At 50.5% G+C, this 13,092-nt stretch overlaps 1 protein-coding gene across 3 annotated transcripts in view; it reads right to left on the reverse strand.

The window, feature by feature from the left end:
- Positions 1-1,353: 1,353 nt before the first annotated feature.
- Positions 1,354-13,092, reverse strand: part of DPYSL2 (dihydropyrimidinase like 2) — a 53,173-nt gene continuing 41,434 nt past the window's right edge. For all 3 annotated transcript variants that reach the window (XM_037371659.1, XM_037371660.1, XM_037371661.1), the window contains 7 exons: positions 11,427-11,547; positions 7,794-7,950; positions 7,493-7,634; positions 7,095-7,265; positions 4,054-4,233; positions 2,447-2,612; positions 1,354-1,825 (listed from right to left, as the gene is read on the reverse strand). In XM_037371659.1, the coding sequence (XP_037227556.1) occupies positions 1,734-1,825; positions 2,447-2,612; positions 4,054-4,233; positions 7,095-7,265; positions 7,493-7,634; positions 7,794-7,950; positions 11,427-11,547 (1,029 nt within the window). In that variant the 3' untranslated portion in view covers positions 1,354-1,733. The remainder of the gene's footprint in view (positions 1,826-2,446; positions 2,613-4,053; positions 4,234-7,094; positions 7,266-7,492; positions 7,635-7,793; positions 7,951-11,426; positions 11,548-13,092) is intronic.

Below are 13,092 nucleotides of genomic sequence, written 5' to 3' on the forward strand. Positions count from 1 at the left end.
GAGCCCTCCTGCTGCGTCTCAGTGGGAATCTAATGGTGCAGGTGTGTCTCCACATCCTGAAAATAACAAACCTCAAACGCTAGGGCTAGAAGACCTTCAATCCCAGAAGATACTGAAACGTCGGGATGCCGCCAACGGCCACATACGCTGGGGCCCCTAAACTCATTCAAGGACCACTCGTGGCCTCTGGTTTCTCATCCGAGGAGGGGTGGGGAACGACCAGGCCCTCTCGTGAGTATTTGCACAAAGGCAGATTCCTGAAAGAACGAGTGGCTGTGCAATTCCCACCACATATGAGAGATTCTCAGCTGCTGTTGACCCACTGAGCTGCTCTGAAGCTCCCAGTACAACAGCTGGGCATCCTGGACTCGAACTGGAATTGCCACAGATGCTCGGGCACACGCTCAGCTGACCGGTCTTTTCAACAAAGGCTAAAGATAAGCTCTCATAAAGTTTTAAATAACCACTCACGGATGGCTGGGAGGGGGGAACATGGCTGCTACAGAGATCTTTCAAGCACCATGTTGCTCTTTGCCCATGGCTCCCTACTTCTCAACTTCCACCTCCAAGAACAGAAGACAAGCTAACTGCTAAAACCTTCTCAAGAGACTCCATCCCAGCTCCTCAGCTGGTTTCCAGCCCCTTTGTACGCACCAGCTCAAGACCTAGTACAGTGAATTGAAGACCACAGCTTATGAACCTGCTCTGTGACCTCCTGCTGCAGCTGAATGGCAAGCGTTGGCTGGAATGATGCAACCTAGGAACACCTGAAGTACCAGGGTGGCAGTGGCAGTGACACTGGCGGGAGTCTCTAACTTGGATGAGGTTCGGGAAGGACTGGGAAGAACAGGGAGATTCCCAGTTCTCAGATAAGGCTTCATAAACAACAATGGTACAAACATATTAAAACCACACACAGAGAAACATTAAAAAAAAGAAGTTTCCTCAAGGACCTAAATTCGCAGCAAAATCCAGAAGGAAGGAAAAAAAAAAACCAACAAAACCAAACCAAAAAAAAAAACCCAACAGAACCAAAGTCCCCAACGATGCTAGCTCACCTGCTGGCTGGGTGCCATGCGCTTTGTCAATCCCTAGTGCTGGGTCCTGTTGCTCTGGGCAGCAGCCAGCTATTGAGTGACCTCAAAGGTGACCTCAAAGGTGGGGGGGGGGGGATGGTTACAGACAGGCTGGGGTCTGCGTCCCTCCGTGCTTGCCTAGCTATTCTGCTGGAATACAGAACCCTACAGAATATCCAGTTAAAAACCCTTGAACTACTCTTCTGCATGACGTTAACCAAAAAAAAAAAAAAAAAAAAGCTGCTTTTTTTTTTTTTTACATTTATTATTTATTTATTCCTTTTTTTTCCTTTTTTTTTTTTGCGTGTGTCTTAAAGGCAGCTCCCGGGAAATTCACTTTCTCCTTCCTTTATTAAAAGAAAGATGCTGAATGGGACAGAGGCCACGTATCTCAAACATCCTCTTTACATTTACTTTTGCGTGTCAGAGGTGTCAAAACAGGGCTTATTTCTTTAAATGTGTAAGGGGATGAGGGGGGGAGTGAGAGGGGTTTGTGAAGATGAGGAGGGAATCGGAGGGGACTGAAAGAGGTGCCTTACTTCAGCCCCCCCTCACTGGTTGCCCGCAGTAACTGTCACAGGCTCTAAAAGAATCAAGAAGGGTCTCCAGGTGCCCCCGTCCCCCGGTCCGCTAGGCGGGCACAGAAGGGGTCGGTCCTTAGCCCAAGCTGGTGATGTTGGCACGTCCGCCGGGCGGTGCCACGATGCGCTGAGTCGTGCGGCGCGGGATGTTGTCATCGATCTGTGCCCCTGCGGGAGAGAGCGGACGTCAGGTCCCAGCTGCCGAATGGGGTCTCGCACCGAAACCCACCCAGCCCTCGGGCCAGGCTCCAATGGCCACACCAAAACCCATCATCTTCAGAAGAAAAGCCCTTACTGGCCCCCAGTCCCTTAATTCTGCTGAAACCTGTTCTGCACCAGTACCGAACACCCCAGCCACCCAGTCCTGCACAGACAACAGTCAGCCGAAAGTTCTTCCCTTGGCGAGGCTTTTTGATCCCTTTTTATCCTTTTCCCTTATTGCACTGAAGGGAGCACGCTGCGAAATCAAATCTGCCACACAGCAGACCCACAGCTGGCCACAGCTGGCCACCCGCCGCTGGAGTCGGTGCCATCTGCCCTCTTCAGCCACCCGGCTGAGAACCCAGCAGGGCACTCCGCACTCGTGCCAAGGCAGGAAAATAAGCAGGATTTCATGACAGCTCCTGTGCTGCCCTCCTTGCTTCCTAAAGGGAGAACCTCCAAGCTGGAACCACCCCCCAGGCGCTCTCGTTGCCTCCCAATTACAGCAGAATTAACTCCAGGGTACGGGAGTACAAACAAGCTGTCATTTCCCAGCGCTAAATCATCCAGCCCCAGAAAGCGACGTACCGGACAAGCTGAATCCAGACTGGTGCAGGTTCCTCACGGGAGGGGCCTGCTGTTTGGCAGGAGATGTCTTAGCTGAAGACGCTGGTGTGACGGTCTTGGGTGTCACCGACACTTCGCAGACGGGTCCGTCGTAGAGCCCCCGAGGCACGCCCCGCAGCTCCGCCAGCTGCGAGAGACAGAAGCAAGCATCCTTCAGCGTCAAAACAGGCCTTCGGACCAGAACTGAACAGCTGGCCAGATGTGGCTAAGCCAAAGGCACGCAGTTCAAGGTTTGTCTTTGGTAAGAGGATTTGAAAGCGCGCATCACCTCCTCCCCGCGGACCCTCGGGTGGTCTCTGAAGCAGCATGGCTAAAACGACACGGGCTCCGGACCGCCGTGGCTGGCGTGAGCAGGCGACAGAAGGCAGCCAGCCCGTCCCCTGCACCGCCAGGTCCACCCCTGAAGGACCTCAACCCACCCCCTGTTGTATTAAAGGCTCCAGACAACCCTCAAACGCAACTTATTGCTCATCCCCAAAAAGCAAAACTGCCTGACGCGGAGGCAGGTCTGCAGAAAGAGGAGCCGGGCTAGTTTCGTGCTGCCAGCTTGGGAGCTTTAGGTTGGGCTAAAAGCAATTATTCCAGCTGAGATGCTGCCCAATTGGATTTATAGGTCAGGCACATATTTCTGTGGGAGACCAGAACACAACACAAACCACGGATCTGTCCTCTGCGGTGCTCCATCCTCTGAGGTTGTCATTTTGCTAACTGGCAATTTCTTCAAAAGGACAATAAAGGAAAGATCATTTGCAAGGAACGTGAAGATTTACCAACGCTCAGCAGACCTAACAGAGCTCTGGGTTTGTCCAGGAGAGGGCAACACTTCAAACAGCGAAACATTTTTTCCGACTTCATCTAGAAATAAACCTCAATTCTCAGCAACTAAGCTGCATCAGAGCCCAGCGTCCCCCTCTCTGTCAGTTTTTACCAACTAAAGGCATATCCAAAGGCAGTTTCTGTTTTGAATGGGCGTATTTTAAAAAAACACTTTTTCAACAATTTTAGCCTCTTAAAAATAGAAAATTCTCACTTTTAAAACAGTCAGTAGGCTGTGCCTGTGACTCACTAGTCACCAGACAAGAGCATCTGATCATATCTGACGGAAGGGAAAGCAGCATAATGTATCTGTAACAATAAATTAGAATGCTAAATTCTTGTTGAAAGACTTGATAGATGAATGCTATCAATAACTTCTCTCGTGTGCATCAATAACTCGCTCTCCTACGGCAGGAGAAGCCTGCTGGGGCATCTGCAGATTGACTCACGTCCAAACTGGACGGCTCCTGGCCACACGGCTCTGTCTAGGTGTCCCAAGACAGAGAAGAATTAAAGAGCAGAAGAACGGAATTTGCAGAACATCCCAGCTCAAGCCAAAGCATATTCCTGTCATGACTCAAGTGAATAGCAAAAATGAAAGGGGAATGAGATAAATATGGCTCTTATCCAGGGAATATTTTCTGTTGCAGAAGTGTGCGCCTGCGAGCCAGGGGACAGCATCTGTTTTCCACCCACTTTAACTCAGGAGTTTCAGTGAGAGAACAAATGTGCATCCAACCATTTCTACTCACCCTGCTCCTTGCTTTGATGCGCTTGTACACGAAGTCGGGGAACGGTTTCCTGGGGATATACCGTCCAGATCCCTCGGTGACGTGGAGATTCCCATCCTCCAGCACGATCTTCCCCTGGCTGATAACCACCAGGGGAGACCCACGGCACTCCATCCCTTCGAAGATATTGTACTCCAGAGACTAGAATAAACACAAAAATAACATGAGGCAAACATATTCATCCCAGCACAGCCCGCTGTGCTTTAATTAGCAACCACCAGTCATGCTAATTGCCAAAAGTTTAAGGACAGATGGAAGCTAATTCAACTGCTTTCACCTGAGTTTTATATGCTGTGGTTTAACACAAAGGCTGGTCTTTATTATCAGTTTAAATTTATGAAGGATTTAATCACGCAGAATTTCCATTGCAGCAAGATTCATGAAGAGGAAATAAAGCTTCAAACGAGAGGATCTCCAAGCCCACCTCTTCCAGTGCATTTAGGCACCTACCTGTGCTGAACTGTGGGGGATTTAGGAGCCAAATCCAGTTTTATCCAAGTTCCATACTAAAAATAACTATCATTTTGAAAAGCTGTATTTCAAACAGTGTTTTGGTTGGATGGTCAGGACCGGGACAATCTTATTTTACTCTAATGGGATTTCTCCTCCTCAATTAACAGGATTGGAAACATTACACCATGGAAAAAAAAGAGAAGTTTTTAAAGGAATCCCTGGTTTTTAAAGGAATCCCTGGTAAACGTCCCACCCCTGAAGCATCCTGGAATGAGATGCGCTACAGCCATGTTATTTGGGGACTGTTACTCTAGTGACCATCTCCGAGATGAACACAGGTCTTTTTTACTGAGTTAATCATGAGGTTTGCTCTTGAAGTGTGTTGTAAGTAGGGGTAGGCTTGACTGCTGGTCTGCAATTAGCGAGAATGGTGGTTAAACTGACACTGAACCGGGTCCAGTCCGAAAAAAACCTGCGGTGGCAAAGGAGGAGGCTTGGTTACAAGCTTATGAGTTAGGCTGGTTCCAAGAACAACACCATCTCCCCCTCCAGCTCCTAACGTTTCCCTGCCAGACAGCGGCAAGAGCGGTGTGAATTCTTGGAAAATATCCGCATGTTGCTCCAGCATTTCAAAAAGTAACAATCATCCGATGCCACATAATCACCACGTCTCCCTGCGTCGCAGCAACTGCTCTCCCTGGCTTTCAAAGGGGCTTTTGTTCCATACTTGACCAAACCAGGATGCCTTGACTCGAAAAGCCTCACCCGTGTCAACGTCTCCTCTAACACGAGGCACACGTGCAGCGAGACGCGCAGAATTACAACGGGTGTAATGCCAGGTATAATAGGCGATGCAAGGAAGAGGAAGAGGCTAGAGCTGGACGTGGACAAAGAAAAGCTGTGATTTCTTGGATGTGCCTTCAAGCTCTAAACAAACCACGTGAAAACGAGAGCCCTTCAGCGCCCACAGCCGTGGCACGGCTTAAGGATGCAGCCCTTGGCAAGAGCCGAGCGCCATGTGAGGTCCCTCACACGGTGCAAGGGTCTCAGAGGGATCTGCAGCCCTTGGCATAGGAAGTCTTCCTGAATGGTCACTCCAAAAAGGACCTGGTTCTCCTTCAAGCCTAGCCCAGATCTGTGGCAGACTCATGGAGTCAATCCTGACGGTACCGGAGCATATCTGTGGAAGACAGAAGTCTCTTGAATTTTGTGTTAGGAAATTTGAAGAGTCTAATTCATTTCCTAAAGCCAACGGCCATTAAATGGCAATGACTTTCAAATACTCCATCCAGCAAGCTACTTCCAGCGCTCTCAGCCACTCCTAAGCACAAACCCAGGTTCAGACCATTAAATTTGGCACCGAACAATGGTACATCCCTGGGCTCCCTCCTCTAAGCTGTTCCCCTTCAGACCGGAGGTGTGATGAGCCTGGAAGCACCTCTAACCTGACTGAAGTGACCAGACTTCCGAGTCTGGATGCCTCGTTGGAAGTCTAAGCAGAGGCAGGATGAGCCCAGGCCATCTGTGACCAATTCTGACACAGAGTGAAGTCACAGAGAAGTGAACCAAACCTTTAAAAAATAATAAAAAAAAAATTCTTTGTGAATGTGCCCAGGGATCCAAGTGTGGAAGAAAATTTTGCTCCTTCAGCTCCAGAGTGAATGAAAGCATTCACGGAAAAAAGAACAAGGAGTTTTTTTCCAGGGAAACATTCCATAGGTTCATCGCCAGCAGTGAAACAAGTCGTCAACAAATGCAAACAGTGGTTGCTTTCTCCGAGACAGCGCTCGAATGTCACGGGGAGAAACCAGCCCTTTGCACTGGGACCATCCTGCAGTCTCCCACAGGGTGGACAGCTTTCTCCCTGCAGAAGCCAGCTATAAGATACGGGACACAGCTGCTGGCTCAAGCAAACGGCGCTTCTAACAGTGCCACCACAGAGCTGCAGAGGAAACACGGGGAAGGTCTGGTTAGTCTGGGTGTTGCCTCGTGCCTCCCTGTGCCAGCTAACTCTGGGTGATCACCCGTAAAACCACAGCGAAGTACCAATCCACAGACACGTACCGGCTCAGTACGTAGTGTCAATCCACTCAGACTCGTTAATCTGGATCAGATCTCCAGCAAAGGTGTCCACCAGCTGACAAGCTTCACTGACCCCAACTAGAAAAGGGGCAGTTCATATTCCTACTGCTAACAAGCTGGAAGTTCATCAAAGACACGTACTAAGAGGCCTTTTGATACGACGTAACATTGACAGAGCTCTCTGTGTGCCGAGATCCAAGCATCCAGCACTCAGAAAGGGCAGACAATCTCTTTGCTCCGAGGGGAATCTCTGGGTATTCATGTGATCTCAGCTTTGGACTCAAATCATCTTCCCCTCTACTTACACAACTGAGCCGTACTGGGTGTAAGACCAGAGAGGGCTCGAGGCATCGAGAAAACAAAGCCCTGAGTTGTCATAAGCTCTGGTTCTTGGCAGCAGAGCCTGGCATTTAAGGAAGAGACAAGGAAACGAGCAGCAGAGCTCACGCGGTAGAAGACACCCTTACTATGTTATGAGTCTTGGCGGAGATTGTCTTGACGCTGTCAGGATCCCAGATCACCAGATCAGCATCCGAGCCCACCGCAATACGGCCCTTCCGCGGGTACAGGTTGAAGATTTTAGCCGCGTTTGTGCTGGTCACAGCGACAAACTGGTTCTCATCCATCTTGCCAGTCACCTGGGGAAAAGGCACAAGCAGTCACTGCAGCGGCCATGGCGGGGGGGGTGGGCTGCTCTGGAAAGCACAGAGCTGACAGCACGGCAGGCTCCCTGCCACCCCCTCAGGGGCAAAACCCCAAGCAGAGGGAGCACAGCAACTATCTGGGGGAGACAATAACACGCTGCTGCAGCTCGTTCAGCTCTGACGCCGAGGCGCAGCCGAAGCCTATGACACACGTGACGTACCACAGCCTTATCCCAGATGATGGACATCCTCTCTTCGGTCCCGTTGGTTCCTTCAGGGATGAGGGTAAAGTTGTCCTTCCCCACAGCTTTCTGAGCAGTGTTGAAGGTGCAGTGGGCACTGCCAGTAACTTGGAGGTCTCCACTGGAAAAGACAACGGTAGGTATTTAAGACATTTTATTCTCACAAGTTTACTCCTGAAGTTAAAAGAGCCTCTGGCTTGCTGGTAACAACAGCTATTAGTTTTATCACGCGCTTGTCTCGTGATGAAGCACACGTATGAACCCAAAGAGCTCTACTCACCAGGACAGTAGCGAGTTGAGAAAATCAGGAGTGGTTGGGTCAGGACTCAGTGGTGGGGAAGTAACAAAAGCTGCTGCCTTAGCCCAGTTTTTGCTCCAGTAATGAGATCCATCGGTACCCAAGCTGGCCGTGATGGGCTCCCCATACACCACAGTGCCTACAGGACAGGGATACAGGCAAATCCACCGTGAGCACCAAGCAAGGTGCACCTCCAGCCTGGCTTCCAGGCATACAGCACCCTTCTGAAAAAGGACAAGTTGGGTAAGGTGTGCCGGCATCGCACGCCGCAGGGTCCCCTGGTACCTCTTAAGTATGTGATCACAGAGACACAACCTTGGACTGAATTCACTGGCCTGTGTAACCGCATGATCAGACACTGTTAAACCCTCGGCCCGTTCAATGCCCCTCGGAAACCGTGTTATGTTACTAGGGACGCGTTTTCACAAGCAAACTCTTAGTTTCACACGTGTATCTTGAGACCTCTAAAGAAAACACTGAGCGCTTTCCAAAAATCAATCTCTCAGACTACGCATCCAAATGACTAAATACCTGAGTTAATAATAAAGATATTGTTCCTAATAAGAGCTTAGAGCAGCCAAAAGCCCACGGTGCCTTCACCCAATTGCTGAGGTTGGCGCCGATTAATTGTCCTTGGAAGGGTTACTGTAAAGATTCATTGTGTTGTATCCTGGGCCAAGAACCTTATGGAAGATGCTGAGGGGAACTGTAAGACCATGAGGAGATCCAGTCTGATGTAGGCTGGGGAAGAAAAAGAATGAAAAAAGCAGCGCCTGCAATGTGTTTATAAATGTGTATGTATCAAAAACCTAATGGGGCTGGGTTTCTTGGAGCAGGCTCTGCGCACAGGTCAGGTGAGAGAAAACTAGTCAGGAAAGATTCCAGCCCACAGAGAAAGCCCATCACCGAAGTATCAGTGTTTCTAGTTCCAAAATGCAGCACGGGGAAACTGAGCCACTCCCTCAAGGGTACGTGGTAAATCCGTGGCAGTACTAGGAGATTAAAGTGGATCCTCCGACTCTCCGTCCAGTGCGCTAATCACCAGCGCATCCTTCCTCTTCATTAACATTTTTGGAACCACATGAAGGAACAGCGGATCCTTAAGGCCACGATGCTTCACAAGCTGGAATGCACCAGCAACATCTGCACGCCAAGCAGATGCAAGATGCTGCAACTTCAAAAGCAGCGCGAGCTGGTAGCCCCGCGGATCTGCTCACCAAACACAACCTTCCCGAAATCTCTGTTAAGCGCCCACCCATCTGGCTTCTGAGCCAGACACTCCGTGGATCCGTATCTGCCTGCAGAAGGCAGGGGTAGTTAAAAGACTCACCCTAAATACTGCAGTCAGGAAAGATGGGCAAAGGCAACGCCAGAACCGGTCAGCAGGGTCTTACAGGGTAAAGAAAACTCATGATCTTTGTTCCACCGTGTTGTCTGAGCTGTTAGGGCTACAGGCTGTAAGCTAGCTGGGAAAAAGTGCATCAGCCGAGGCAGAACGACGCATTAACCGGCTTCATGCTGCTTCCAGGACCACACTGGAAGAGGAGGTGCAGGAACAGCCTTTGTCGGGGGGATCCACCAGCGGAGGAAGAGGCCGTCCGACATCAGTTGCCACAACCAGGGTTACGAAATCAGAACAAGGCAACACACACGCTGGCTATTAACGGGAGGCTCGTTGTGGGCCGATACGTTGGGAGGATTGTTCTGCAGGGAGCAGCGTTCCGAGCTCCCAGATCTGCCAACGACAGAGTCTGCAGGGAATCTCCTCCGTACAAATGCCACCGGGAACATCTGGCTTTAAATAACATTCGTTCTTTTCCATTTAGCAAATCAATTCTGTTTTGTTTTCGCCTTGGACAGTCTTCAGTTATGTTTCCTCCGTTGCTTGGGAGGGCAACGCTAGCGTGTGTGGCCCTCCTGGGTTACCCAGTTGGGTGACTGCACAGCATTTAAATTGAATTATTTAAATAAAGGAACAGAGAATGGCGTGCCATGTATACCCCAAATTCTCCTTATAAGGAGAAAACACAATCTGAAAGAAAACTGCGTGTGCTAGTGCACGCGGGAGGCTAAGCACAGTGAATTCTGCGGATCATTCATCTGGGACAATCCCAGCACCTTTCACAGGCAGGGTAACATCCACCCAGGTCAGGGTGTGTTTTATGGCTTCTGTGACATCTTCTCTCATCTCAGCACCCCTCTCCAAGTGCCAGTTAGCAGACTCAGGGGACGGCAAACATGGCAAGAAGGTGTTTTTGTTGATGCTCCATTCCAGGGGTGCATCAGGTCTCCACTACTTTACCTAGAAAAAAGGAAGGGATGCTTCCCTGGCTCACGGGACCGAGTTGCACAGTAACATCAAGTTGTTTTCTTGGGTAACGCAACACGCGGCCACTTTGCCGTGTCAACACATCTTCTCGTTGCAGCACGATCTCCAGTAATGGGGCTAGGAGAGGAAGGCTTAGCCCCAACAGCTTGAGCTGCTTCCACGCCACAAACAGAAAGAGATGCCTTGGAAATCAGTCCTCCTCCTCAACCCTGAACTCATTTAACAGGAATCAGGGGACCAAAATACTTCTGAGCCAATACACAAACACAAATCTGTTCTCTGCAGTTGGAAATTAGCTCTTCTTGCACCAAACACCCAGATGGAAAGTGATGTCATTTGTGTATCTATACAGGCTTATTTAGACTGCATGAAATTAAATCCAACCCTTCTGATGATAGAAGGGGGAAAATCATCCCTCCTGCTTACTCACCCACCCAGAGCCACTTTAAATAGAAATGAGAGATTTAGTCACAGAATAAAGCAGGAACGTTCACTGTGCTTTGTAACCCTTGCTCCCCGGGGGCAAGACAGCAGGGTCAAGCCTCGGGAAAAGCTACTGCATCACCCAGAGCGGTGCAGCTCCTTCACAGAGCTCGGTTACAGAGAAGAGATGATCCAAGGCAGCAGCACCCATGGCAGGTCTCAGTCTTGCTTCTTGCAGCATCCTCAGGCAGAGTTATCAGAGGCAATGGCAATTCCCAGCCTAACCCAGCCTACCGATCCCACCTCCTACTCGGATGCCAGGCTGTGAGTTACAGCACGTGAGGAGTATCTATTTCACAAGCAAGGAGCACAGGGGATGGCTGGAATCGGTAACCTCTGTGGCTACTCCAACCAAATCCAACAGGGCCCACGAGTCAAAACATCCACACCAGGACTCTTGGAATCACTTCTGTCCCCAGGAAGCAGCTCAGCAGAAAGCACCAAGGAAAGACCACAGCACCTGGAAGCAGGACACGGTTTGCAAGCTCCAAGGGGATTCATTGAATGGAGACAGCACGGAATTACTCTGCAGTAACATGAAGGTACGTGGCTCAGTGTAGGGGGATGAGCGTGAAGAGAGGGGCTCTAGGCTGAACAGAGCAAACAGCCTGTGGCACTGGTATGACCACTGAATATTCATCCGTGGGAGATGAGGCAGAAGCAGCTGCTTGGGACCTTTTAAAAAACAGCCTGGACGATAACACTGGAAAAAGAAACTTTTCCTGTAGGGATGAAGCTTATGTTGGCAAGGAGTTGAACAGCATGAGCTAATAGGGCGCTTCCATCCAAGGGAAATAACTTACCCTTTTTCCTGGCTTGAGCAATGACATCAGCAGCACTCTTGCTCATCACCTTGGTGATATAAAGGGGGCAGTTGGTTTGGTTGGCGATGGTTATTGCCCGGTTCACAGCCTCTGCCTCCACCTGAGAAACAAAGTCAGCAGCGGGTCAGTGACACCCCCTTCCCCTTCAGAGGGCGAACGCCTTCCCTGCTCAGCGGGGTGCAGGGCCACCACGAGAGACTTCCCACCTCTCCCAGCTCTGAGCCAGAAAACCGCGGTGCAATTCCAATAATTAAAACGACATCAAGCTGTAGGCCCCCTCTCATTACGACCTTTTCTGCCAGGTTGCTTCAAAGCTCCTCTGCAAGCAGACCAAGTAGTAAAATAACGCTCCAGGTGCTCAAGGTCAGAATGATTAAGCCCCTTTTCTTTAACCTAGACAAAAATAAGCAACTAAACGTTGACTCAACAAAACTATTCACGTCCCAGCCCACGCGGAAGAGAGATGCTGTACCACATACTCTGGTAAGCCACGTTTGCAAACAAGCTTCCTAAATTGTACCCTCCACTACAATATCTGGCTCGGGATCTGACGGCGTGTGAACCACCCCGTAAATGAACTGCTTTTTCTTGCATGTGTAGAGAGAGATCCTCAACATGACGGAGGGTCGCCTCGGAACGAACATGACCCCGCTGCAGACTCGTACAGATCACACAGCCTAATCGCAGCAGCCCCGGCGGCAGGTTTAACGGCAGGGTAATGCTCCGAGTGCCTGCTACCGCGGAGAACTGAGCCCGCAACACCACGGACACGTTCCAAGCGAACAACGGAGGAAAACTGAAAGCCAGAGCAATCAGCCACCTGATTCCCAAACGCAAGAGGCTACCCGCACCTCTCGTGGGACCCCAAACCTGCCCTACAGTGACTTATCAGAGGCCAGCTGCCGTAAGTCCTCATCAGCCCCAGCATGAGAAGGCACTGACTGCTGGCTCCCAGCACGGTGCTCCACCACCAGTACCACCTGGGATTCGGGACCCATCACCTTAGGAAACCGTGTCTTCTCCCAGCTGGGGTCCAAGCGCCCGGGACGGCGGCTGGGCTGCTCAAAAAAGACAACACTGAGCAGTTTTTCAAAGCTAACCGGCCCCCCCCGGCCACAGCAGGTTGGTCTCTAGTGCCAAAAGGGTTAAAGCCCTAGCCTGTCCCCAGCCAGGGCTGGTGACTAACCCTCCCCAGGCAGGGTGGTGTGCACAAGGGGAGATTTTCTGGCCCAGCTGCCCCAGGCAAATGGAAAAGGCTGCGGGGAAGGGTGTTTATTCCAGGAGACTTGACTGGAGTACGCCACACCAGCAGCACTTGCAGGGAAGACGGAGGCTGAAGGGAATAGCCAAGAAAAGCATACTTGTCCCTCCAGGCAAGGAGAGAACTCAGACAGGCAAACGCTTCCAAGCAATGGCATCAGTTTGCAAACTGCCCATTTAAAGCAGGCCTGTGCGCTGCCAGCACTCGCAAGTCACATTTCCACGCTGTGCCTCAGTTTCCCCACTTGCAAAGCAGGGATAGAACAACACGCAGCTCCAGACTTCTGGCCAAAAGGCATCTGAGCAACTGCTAAGCAGGAGGAGAGGGTTTTCTGCGCAGAAGAGAACAAGGCTGCTGAATTCATGCCTTGTGCCCAGATGCTAC

The sequence above is a fragment of the Falco rusticolus genome, chromosome 20, assembly GCF_015220075.1.
Source record: "Falco rusticolus isolate bFalRus1 chromosome 20, bFalRus1.pri, whole genome shotgun sequence".
Lineage (NCBI taxonomy): Eukaryota > Metazoa > Chordata > Aves > Falconiformes > Falconidae > Falco > Falco rusticolus.